A 12,127-nucleotide genomic window follows, 5' to 3' on the forward strand; every position below is an offset into this window, starting at 1 on the left:
ATGTACAAAATTGTGTAAGGCGTTCTGAAGAATGATTTGAATACTATATAATAGATATGCAAAGCTATCTACCTTTAAAGTGCCGATTTGTTGAGTGTGCGAAATGCCGTTAAACACTAAAAAGACAGTTGTGTACTGTATGAAGAACACTACGATGAATGTGATCTGCTAATTGGGTGATTTATTCACTTATTTATTGAAATTAGCTCTACGTACACTGGCACGTAAAACCCCAGAAATGTTTTTAACGTGGCCTATAGAACAACGCATACGCTGGAGAACTTCAGAAATAGTTTTTAAACGTTTACGATTGTGCATTTTTGAAGAATACATTAAAGCTGGCACGAGGTATCACTTATCAGTGTTGTGACATATTTGATCAAGTTTCTAGCTTCGAGAGAGCGTGAATTCTATAGGCGAATAAACAGGTTTCGTCAGATTCTCGCATAATCGAGCTACTTGGTCAGCGACATACTGCCTCGTAAGCGGAGCAATAGTAGTCTACCTGTTTAGTTTATAGTAAGTACCACGTTTATAGTAAGATTAAAATTCGGTGGAACGCCTCCCTGATTTCTGTCCACGTAACCGAAGTTTTCTTAGTTTTGGGAAAACTGTGCATTGAATCCCAACACAGGATGCAGCAATGCTCAGATACATTTATTTACACATTGCGACGGTAGTCATGGTTTCCGGTCGTTTCCTTCTTTTTTTTTTTTCGTGTTCCACAGTTATGGGGGCTTTCTGAGATGCGCATCATTCGCAACTGAGAGAAACGTTCTCTTGCACTTTCTTTCACGGACCCATGATAACGTCAATTACTTCTTTCTGTTTGGTCGGAAGTTGATAGCACTCCTTTCTTCGTTATTTGCGGAACCCAAATACTGTTGCTCTTGCGGAAAGTGCTCGTGTTGACGATTTTCGCGCGTTTTAATTCCTTGCTACTATGCGCAGACATGAGGCATTGCGTGTAGTGTAGAAGCACAATTGAAAAGCGTTGAAATTATGGGGTTTCACGTGCCAAAACCACTTTCTGATTATGAGGCACGCCGTAGTGGAGGACTCCGGAAATTACGACCACATGGGGTTCTTTAACGTGCACCTAAATCTACGCACACGGGTGTTTTCGCATTTCGCCCCCATCAAAATGCGGCCGCCGGGGTCGGGATTCAATCCCGCGACCTCTTTCTTGCTCAGCATCTCAACACCATAGCCACTGAGCAACCACGGTGGGTCAATTGACCGAGGTTGACTAGGTATCCATGAAAGTTAAAGGTGCGGAAAGGGAACAAGATGTGCGGTCCGAATGAAGTGCGCTCTAAGCAAGTCGACAGCGGTTGCAACGATTAGAAATGGAGACCCAATTCGGGGAAAGAGAACAAGAATGTCTTGCTTTATTATGCAACTCTGTATTCATTGCAGACACCCACCACTGCGTACTGCGGCATACTGACACTCGCAATAGATTAGGGCATTACTTGCATGTGTCTGATTCAAAATTCGGAGCACCCGTAGTCGCCGGCCTCAGGCACGGGTACTGAAAAATAGTATTGCTCTACTAAGATAAATAAAAAAAAGCTGTTATTTCTTCGTAAAACTTTGGCGTAAGACTTGTACTGCTATCCAAGCAGTACAAGAGGAAACCGCAATTTGTGTTTTCTTTGTTTATTAGGCCTAAAAAAAGGCCGAGCCAGCCATCACTAATATCCATATCTGGCGGTGCTAGCATAAATGTGATGTACGAGTGAGGTACCTCAAAAAACGGAATACGACAAGCCGGAATGCCTCAGTAGAGCACTGCATGGGCCCAGGCTGGCCTGAAAGCCCGGGCCCGGGCCGGTTCGGACCTCTACACAATTAGACGAACGAGCTAAATTTAGGTCTTCAAGTGTCGATTGTCCTTGGATATACGCTTTACGTCTACGCGGATGCCGCAGAATTAGGCAACATTGATGAGAGGGATCTGAAAATGAAAACGGAAAGCGGTGAACTTTGCTTTCACAGTGCATTCAGTTTTTGTTATGTTATTTTTACACCTTACGTTACTAAACTCTCGTCGTCGCAGCCTTGTATATGTTTTTGTAGCACTAGGTGGGTTCCCCGCGAATGTGCGCTAAAAACAGCCATATCATATCCCAATATGAGGAAAAAGAAACTCCGTTGTCTGCGCTGTAAATACTGTGCGCATAAGACCCTGCGTGATAAGACAACAGTAGATGGAGCCCAACTAAGCTCATAGTGCCAACAATAATACTCAAATTGTTGATTGAAAAGTTGAAACCATTACAATGAAGCCGCATAAAGCAATAGAAATGGCATATTCCGTGTCACAATATCATTGCATATCCGCCCATTCGGGAAACCAATCTCCGTTCCATGAATGAAGTTTATAATGGCTGTAAATTGTGCTATTTCGAAAGGCCAATAGACGAGCGTATCTTAATTCGCATTTGAGCCAAGTTTATTGGCTTGAATTCCATAACTGTGCATCGGAATGATTGCATGAAGTTCTAAAGTGAGATGAAATATAAACTCATGGTTACAGGAATGTTCATCTATACGTTTGCTATGCATGTGTATTGCCGTAAAACTGGTTGGAAAGTCTACTATGGTCGTTTGTGTCACACTTTAAAGCAGGAGCATGGAGATCGAAGAATTTACTTTTTTTTATTTAGCAGCAACTTGAGCGAATAATTTGATGCACAGAAATCTGCCTCTTGCAAATAACCTCCAACTACTTTTATTATATTGTCTGTCCGAACTAGTAAGAAGGAGCTGTGCCAGTTTCCGTGGCAGTTTGAAGCACTGATCCTTCGATATTTTATTCACCATCCATTGTATACGTGCGTTAGCACATCAGATAAATACTTTGTGGGGGTTTGGCTAATAATGAAATGCTTGTTTCTCTCAAAGGTATAGAGTGGCTAGGAAGAGGGGACGCATGGCAGAAAGGTACTTTGATGCACCTCAAAGACCACCCGGCGATCATTTATCACATGACAGTATGTTCACAATAAACGAAAACACGACCTAGCTTCGTACTGACTCAAAGTCTAATGGGTCGAACCGAAATTGGCCGGTCCGAGTCGAGTCATGCCTGAATATTTGGGGCACGGGCCGAGTACGGACAAGATCTAAAGTCACGGGGTCAGGCTCGGGCCGGGCCCAGGCGCGAAAAAAGCACCCGTGCAGCGCTGTCAGCCGCAGTAAATATCTCAATGCTTACGGTGACCTGCCCAATAAAGTGCGAAAGAAACCATAAAACGTGCGCAGGGGATACGTAAGCGCCGCGAAGAGCCAGGACTAAAGAGTATAGAGTGACACCCTTGGGTTCGCCAAATATTCTAGCTTTTAGCGAAGCACTTTAAATCAGCGGTTCTTTTTAAAGCATAAATCGCTGGAGGTGAGCAGAAATAAACTGTGAACAACGAAGATGGCGGGATCACCATAAAATAGGTGATGTCGCCTCCACTATGTGTGTGTGTGTGTGTATATATATATATATATATATATATATATATATATATATATATATATATATATATATATATAAAGAGAGATATAGAGAGAACAAATGATAAGACCCGGAGACGAACAGAGGATATTTCTCTTCTGCTCGGACGATATTCACAACCCCACTTTACGCCTAGAGCTAACGGAGGATGACGCGTCCAGATGGGCTTCTTAACCTTCCATTTCGGTAGATATTTTTTTCCTGAGGTAGGTGAAAACGGCGCTAAGCCGTTTTCATTTACGATGTCGGCCTAAATAAAATAAAAACGCGCTGCTTGTTGCAGGTGGGAGCGAATGCTCATTGGAACAAAGCGTCCTGGCGGAAAACATGCAGAGTTGATGATCTTTGCAGGCGTGAGTATATGCGTATAAAAAGGGTCGTTTACTTTATTGCAGCTCTCTTCACTCACCTCCTACTTTTTTTTACTTTGTGTGCAATTTGTAAAGCTGGTCTACCCTTCCGCGCATCTATATTGTTTTGGTCTTTCTACAAATCAGACCCATTCGGATTTGTAGCCCACGTAGGTTTTAGGGCCGATGCTCCTACCTCTTCTTTTTTTTTTGTTGAAGATTGAAAAAGTTCAATTATCGCGCCATTATCGTTAGCCCATATAGAATGTGACGATCAGTGCAACGAGCGCTAACGTGAATAATACGACCCTGGCCAGTGTATGCCGTCTGAGACCCGCACCCTCGTTTTAAGTGGCACATCATATACTGTGGCGATTTACGTTTCGATTTGTTTGACTTTTCTGTAGAACATACATCTTTGAGCGGTTCAGGGAGCACTAGGCATTGTCTATTGTCGTTCGATTGGATGTTTATCTTGTGACGTGCACTTCTATTCGTCCATTCCCTGCTATCTCGGACGTTTGTGCCTGTTTTAGTGTGAAGTATTGCGAGCATTCCGCACTGAGTTTGTGCTTGATTATCTGCCAGGTATTCCCTAGTGAGCGACGACTGCACCAAGGTAAACTACGTCATCGGTCTCATAATGGTATCAAGGATGGCGACCTGCGCTTTCATAGCACCAACTTTGAATGCTTACCCTAATATTTAATAATAACACCATTGCGAATTTAGGTGCGTGCCTTCAGTGTGCATCGGTTAGTGGTAACCTCAGAGAGAACAAAAGTACGAGTTCAATAAAGAAAGCACATGAAAAAATAAACACTAAATAGAGTTGAAACTCGACATTCGTCCACTGTTATTGCGTGCTAGGGCTTCCCGCTCGGTCGCTTCCAGCGTGGTGTATGCTGAGTAATATTTCGCGCGCTTTTCTCACAGCAGGCGAAATGTGCAAAGTTCCGTTCGATTACACGCCTGTGCGCCGGAACAAATCCGTCCCTCAAAAAGGATTTGTGGAAAGTAACTCTGTTCACTGCCTCACTCGGCATGTGTCGGCAAACGTAACACGGAGCTCGTGATCAGCGGAAGCGAACAGCGCCTCCCACACCTCGCCGGTGCCAGTTGGTTGCCCAGTCGGTCAATATGCGAGACGCATTAGCTGCTTTGAATTAGTTCTGGGGCCACTATTGTCGTGGAAATCGGGCGCGTAATCACGTAGCAATTTTTTTCTTCTATTTCGCGCGGTTCGAGTGTAAGGCTGGAACAATGATTGCGCAGGACATCCCGTGCTGAGAACGACAGGTTTGGATTTTTTTCGGGCGCAATAGCAGCTTTCTCACTGCAGGAAGGCGCCCTTAGGTGATAAGAGAAATAAAATATATTTTGACTAATTTTTATCGTCTAATTACAAAAGCTAATTACTACACAAAAACAATCTACGCGACGGGACAGGAGTGATTACCAATAGCGTGGATCTCGTAGCCGTACGTTGCACCAGTATTTTACAAGGGCTTTCCCAACCCAGGCTGGGACACCCTGTGTGCCGCTCTCTTGTGGGCCTCGCTGTAGACATGGAAACAGTGCCGTCCTTGTGGCGTCGTCGGCGGTGGTGCCTGCAACAATGTAGCAAAGTGAACGAGTGAAGGAGTGAGCGTGTTTGCATTTCATTGCGACGTACAGGTCATCGAGAAATCGAACGCGTGGATCGATCGATATAGAGGCCGCCGCAGCTAGCGAAAAGCTCACACACTGTTTGCTGGCTAAAAACATAGAGCGTAGCGTGCAGTCCTCGTTAACTTTCGCGTGCCATCTCCACGTATGATGGTTTCCTAATGCCTTGTACGGCTGAAGCACCACGCCCACGAAGCTACCGTCGGGGGACACGTAGTTGCCTATTGACAGGGACTTGTTTAGAGGGGCTGCCATTGTTGATAAGCATCTCGTGAAGATTCTGCCCGTACCATTGTGCGGGTGACGTTTTTGCGACAGAGGAAAAGAAAAAGGAGTGGTGCCCAGTGATGATCGTTGATGCCGTGTACGCAGTCAGCAGCAGTTACTATACGACGGACGCTCACGCAACTCTTGCGTATAACTGCGCTCTGATTGTGAGCCCGCGTGGGGTGTTACGTCATCTTACGCAAGTCTTCGTCATGCGGAGTGCGGACATGGATAATTGTGGACGACATGCGAATGACCTGTGCGAGGGGCATATCCTCCCGACTTTTGTTTCGGAAAGCTCTGCTTTTATGCAGGAAGGCATACTTTAAAAACGAATTGAACACGTTTGAGCCAAACGCGCGTTGTTTGCAGTACCCCTGCCAAATGTCGTTTTAATAGCAAAAAATAAAGGCATAACTATATTGTTATGTTCAAGTTCTTCTTTAAAGTCCAAATATTTGCTTGTTGAACAAAATGTACAATGCGTCCTCCACCACTTCTTTAGTTTTAATCACATAGCAGCCATACTTAGAAGTCAATGTTGAGTGAGCGTACACTGTAAACAAAAGTTAGCCGACATTGGGGTTTTTGCGGCTCATGAGCTTTGAAGACTACCTTGCACCAGAAAATTACTCTGGCATTAGGCAGTAAAATGCGTTACATTACATCGTTTTACTACCATCTCTGAGAAACGTAGTAAAAGGATGTCATGAGCCGGCTTTACGACGTACAGAGTTTTAGATCAGGTGACCAAAAACCATCTATTGAGAGTTTAAAACCACGTGATCTGGAACCAACCTGAAGATCACGTGATTAAATACTACCACTTTACTCCCCAAGGTTGCAAGCTCCGCCCAATCCAGTTAAGCCTACGCTCGGCGACAGGCACGGCCGCGGCAGGACTGGCAAAGATCGATGCCGTGGCGGTGCATCCACCAGCGGAACGGCAGAACGTTGGAAACTTGGAACGTATGTACTACATACGTCGCGTAAGAGGTGGACGCGGCTTCAAGTGGACGCGGCTTCCTGCCGGCGCGCCGCCCGTTGCACGACCGACGAGCCAATCGACTGCATTGCGTCAGTGCGAACTCATCGAAAAATAATGTTCCGATTCCGCTCTGCACGGCGAACCGGCGTGGCCATGCTCGCATTCAGCGACAAAAATCGCCTCAAGAATCGTTCCTGGACCGATCCTCTCTACGGCAGGTAAATATCTTGCCGTTCGCGAGGGATACCGCCATCGGCCGGCAGCCTACAAACGGCGAGTTGTCGCGTCTGCTGCTCCGGCCGGAAGCAAGCGTGTCGGTCAAAGTTCATTGCCAAGCACAAGCCCACTTTTTCATGCTTCTACGAGCGAGAAAATGACTGTCTCTTGTCCACTTTGAAGCTGTGAACGGAATCGTCACGACCCACTGTAGCACAAAATAAACAAAACGTTGGTTAGTTGTAGTGACAGTCAATGGAAAGCCTCACGCACTAGAAATAGATGCGATCATGTCGAGCAGTCTCACCAATTCAAGGTGAGGGCACATAATCTCGTAAACACGACAGCTAGCGCTGTAGGAAGCGTGTATACGAGCGGTGATCATGAATTTGTGCTCAGTAGGCGTCAAAGAAGCCCGTAGGCCATCCACCACTGCAAGCAAACGGAGCTGCACAGAAGGCGCGCTGATGGCCTCGTGTTCGCCAACTAAAGCGGGAGACACACGGTCCGATCCGGCGTCCGACGCGCATGAACGGCAGCCGGAATCGAGGTGTTTTGCCGTGCCGAAGCGCCGGATCGGACGTCCGGCGTGCGACAAACCGGGCAAATTTTCATCGTCCGATGTGTCTGACAACCGCACTCTCCGCACCGTCGTTTGGCCGCAGCTAATGTGACGTTCTCTGACGTTCCCTCCACGGAGGCGGCGCTGGCAGGCCGGTTTCTCGCCGTCTTTTTTTTTTCCCCCTTGCCTGCTGCAGTTTGTTGCCGACACGAAATAGTTACCAGTTCAATAAAGTTATCTCAAACATGTGCTTATTATGCAAAACAGCGCCTAGTACACTAGCACTAAGCTACCGTCGAAATGGGAGCCGCGACGCGAGGGCCTTTCCGCGGACAAACAGCACACACCGATCTCTGCACCGACCGTCCGAGCGAGGCTGCTCGCTTCGCTTGCACGTTTGCCCTTCGCAACGACTGCGTCGAGTAAACCAATTGTATTTGATTACGGGCTACCTAAGTGCACAGCGTTAACTGTTTTGGCAAAAATGAGCCCTCTTCATCGAGCTCGGGCTGAATCAAGCGCCGTCGGCCGCAGCGTCCGCCTAGCTATGCCTGCCGGCCGTATCGCTGGCTGTTACCGGAGCCGTCAGTGGACAACGCGCCGTCGTGAAGTGTTCTGTCACTTGCAGGGGCATAATTTTATTGACAGTGTTCACGTAAAGCGAAGCAGTGTTGTGCAGAGTTTTTATATTGTGTTTCTCGACGTGAACCTGAACTCAAGCTGGGGGGGGGGGGGGGGGGGCTGGATCTGGGCGGAGCTTACGCGCCGCTCGACCGTTCGGATACACGCACGTTGGATCGGACGCCGAATCGTACCGTGTGTCCCCTGTGTCCCCTCATGGTTCGGCGTTAGTCCCTGTATATTCTTTATAAATAAGGAAGCCTACCTAGGCACTGTAAACCCAACAATTGGGGCCTAAATGCCTGCCCTCCTCCCAGCTACAGTTTCGTTTGAGCGACACAGTCTGATTTCGAAGGCCGTGCTTTTGCAAACTGCATGCGACTGAAGTGGTTGCGAATCTTGAAGGCGACATCCGTTTCGTTATTTTTTTATATATACTACAATACATTTTCTTAAACTTCGTATAAAAAAGTGCATATTTATACAAAGTTAACACTTTTGGACCCAAGAAATTTGTTAAAGTGTCCCTACCGATTGTTGTTAGGAAAAAACACGTAATTTTCTCATTTACGACACATTTTTCTAAAAACCGCAGAGTGTCGCCACTGCAGTATTTGTTTGGTCGACATACCACGTTGGTTGTCGTGAATGCACATTACAGTAAGGCGGTATTTGAGATATTTTAGAAGTGCCTAGACAAAATGTGCTCCTTGTCATGTGCAGTAACCATCGCAAACCCTCCGGACTCGTGTAACGCCGTTAGTTCGCCATGTGTTTCGTGCGATCTACCAGTGTCGACAGTGAGTGTCTTACAACAGCGCCCGTCCGAGCTGCCTTTGTTTTGCCGAGCTGCCTGCCGCGCTCCTGTGAAAAGTCTGGTACTGGAGCTTCGAATCGTAGTGTATGGAAGGCTGTTGAAGGTTGTGCTTTTGTGGAGTTGGAGTTCATCGGAAGTTCTACAGTGCTTGCGCCAGAAAGACGTCGGTGCCTCGGTACCTTTGAGACGAAGGAGCGTTGGCCAAGTCTTTTTGAAAGGTAAGCAAGTTTGGCCCTTGCGCGCATTCTTGAACTTATGATTTACGTAATGAACCTTGTGTAATTAGCTAGAGCAAAGCGCTTTCTGATCGTAGGTTGGCCGTCTTGCTGTGCACATTTAGCAAGCAATTTCACGAAGGCTTCCTCTGATGTTACAGTAAGTGTACTTGCATTCTGCTGTAAAATATATGCTACCCGCCTTGATTGCTATGCCTGAATGGGCACACAATTATGAAAACACTGATAGTTGCTGTTCGTTCGGTAGTTTTCTGGCAAGAAGTTATTCGTTATATATGCATTCCCGCAAGTACAGTACATGTGTAATGTATCCGTCGATGTATCATGGGCTTTGTGCGTTGGCACACGATTCCTATGTTTGACGCTTAAGCGGATAGAAGCTTGTATGAAGATTTTTGTATGTATACAGTTTGGTTTGGAGGACCACGTCGCGAGAACCTGTGTATTGTTTATGTTCTTGAGTGTCTTCGCGTATTTGTCTTCTATGTTGCAAACCCGACATAGGCCGATATTACAGTAACGAAGTTTATTTTTAATCGAGACATTTCAGACACCGGCCTTTAAGAAAGACATAGACCAACCAATTCTTACGAACGGGATGCCAGCTCTTGCAATCGTAGGTTATACGGCAGTGCGTAATAAAGTAAGGACTGCGATTTTGTAGGGATACTTACCCCTCGATTCTGTACCACTCTTGTCGGCCACCGCAAACGGCCGGCTGTTCCAGTACGTAGCACGGGCCGGGGCGGCGGTCAGACCACTAACGAATAACGAAAAGGAATAGCATCGCTACAAAATCGTGATCTAGCTTTCAGAATGCTTTTCATGTGCTCAATATTTTTGTTTAATCCAATGCGCCACGTTTTACTGCATATATGAGTTTTGTTTTTGATTGTCCTGGTAGCCTGTTGTTGCTGATTTCGTTCCTTCCTGAAACTTCACTTGTTACAAAATATCAGTGTAACCTCCTTAAATATAACAAAGAGCCATTTGTGCAACCAGGCGCGAATTCATGCAGCTTGCTGTGTGAGGCTCTCTTTGCAATTTCACATGACACTGGTAAATCACAAATTCCCAGGTTCACAGCGCAATAAATTAAACATTTCTTACTTTTGAAGGCTATGCAGATTCTGGAGGCATCCCTACATCGAGCAGGAACCTGCTGCACTGCTGGAAGCTGGACAGCACGACAATAAAGCACGTGATCTGTGTGCTTTCTCAAAGGTGCGTACAAAACTGGCGCTGCCTTTCGAGTTGTAGGATACATTTGTGTTATATGCAATCATTTTACTGTATTGCCATTTTCAGGATTTCTAGTGGCTGATCATGAATTTTATGTTTTGGTGGAGTGCCCTCAGTTTAATGAATTTACCTAAAGTAGCCTCCTCTGAGTTAAATATAATTGGGCGCTTGAGTAATTATGCCTTATATACTCCATATAGACTGTATTAATCTAGCCAAAATGCCTTTTTAAGAACAATGAATTCAGGTTTCGTGCCTTGAATAATGTGCTCTAGAGTGTCTAGAAAAATGCGTTGTACCACCTAAAGACATGGTTTACGCAAAAGTGCCTTAAGCAATGCTTTCGCACAAAAGTTGTATCATCAAAAGTTTCAGAGAAGCCTGTGCGGTCGGTATGAAACATGACAAAGACAGACATAGACCAACCAAATACAACATTAAAAGCAATACATTTTGGCTTCCATATGGAAGCCTTGTTCACAATAAGGCTAAAAAAAGTGGAAGTGCATATTTAATTAGGTAAGTTTTAGCATAAGATAGGCGTGGGCTCCTTGGTTTCAGATAAACGTGTGTCCTGTTGATTGCATCTCCAGGGAATCTGGGTACTGGCATGGCTTCCAATTTCTTTCCTGGCCGATTATGCTAGACACTATGCAGTCACTATTGTGTTTAGTCATTGCGGCATGCTCTGCCAAAGCATTTGATGCCACTCTTTTCTCATCCACATCGTTCTGATGTTGGCGTAGCCATTGCTTAAAGTTGCCCATTGCTCTAATGTAGATAGTATTCATATACACGTTATGTTTCATAGGTCAGAATTCATGTCAGTAAAATTTTTGATACGGTTTGTTACTGGGATGGCTACCTCGTTGGTTTAACATGGCTTGTCACTGGGATTGCTCTCTTGTTTGTTTAGCTTCTTGTCGGGTTCATATGGATTTGATTTTGTGCACAATGAGATGTTACACACACACCTTGCATATACATGAAAAAAAAGTTTACAACAGAGATATATATAGAGATAACATATATGCATGGGCATATATATGTGTCCAATAAAATACTCGAGCCTCATTTCTCCCTACAGAAAAAGAAGTTATTTCTCCTCGAGGGCATGACTGCTTGCAATAATGAACCTCCAAGAAAAGGTTTTCTCTAATCCGTATTTTTGATATCTAAATGCTTATGTGGCATGTACAAACTGCTTGCATCAATTTCTCATTGGGATGAGTGGTCTAAATTTTAATTTAGAGTAATAATTGCAATAAATAACTCATTTCACCTGTCTTCTAATGACTCTAAAATTCTATGCTTCTACCTTGCCAAACCTTTTATGAAATTAGTTTGATGAGGCCCAATATACAGGGCTTTCTAAATTGAAGGTATCAGTATCTATTAAAGACTGTGCTAACTAAGAAAATGCTGCTTGTGTATGTGGTTTATTCATTTCTCAGACAAAAGCTTTACACCCAAGTGCAGTCAGTAAATCGAAAACAATTGCGTCTTGTTCAGTAGTTCTCGAGCACTTGTGTGTCACTGTAGTCAGATACAAATTTAGAAAAAAGGGGAGGACCCGCCCAGGTGAATGAAGCGCGACGTCCGATTGCCTCCGCAACTAAAATAATCCCGCTAAAAAAATCGTGCTTAGG

The 12,127-nt window shown here is 45.1% G+C and overlaps 1 protein-coding gene across 1 annotated transcript in view; it reads right to left on the reverse strand.

The window, feature by feature from the left end:
* Window positions 1–12,127, reverse strand: part of LOC135914287 (uncharacterized) — a 335,268-nt gene that overhangs the window by 187,980 nt on the left and 135,161 nt on the right. Inside the window, exons 4-5 of the mRNA XM_070524644.1 lie at window positions 9,911–9,996; window positions 5,321–5,471 (exon numbers count right to left, since the gene is read on the reverse strand). Coding sequence (XP_070380745.1) covers window positions 5,321–5,471; window positions 9,911–9,996 — 237 coding nt within the window. The remainder of the gene's footprint in view (window positions 1–5,320; window positions 5,472–9,910; window positions 9,997–12,127) is intronic.

The sequence above is a fragment of the Dermacentor albipictus genome, chromosome 8 (assembly GCF_038994185.2).
Source record: "Dermacentor albipictus isolate Rhodes 1998 colony chromosome 8, USDA_Dalb.pri_finalv2, whole genome shotgun sequence".
NCBI lineage: Eukaryota > Metazoa > Arthropoda > Arachnida > Ixodida > Ixodidae > Dermacentor > Dermacentor albipictus.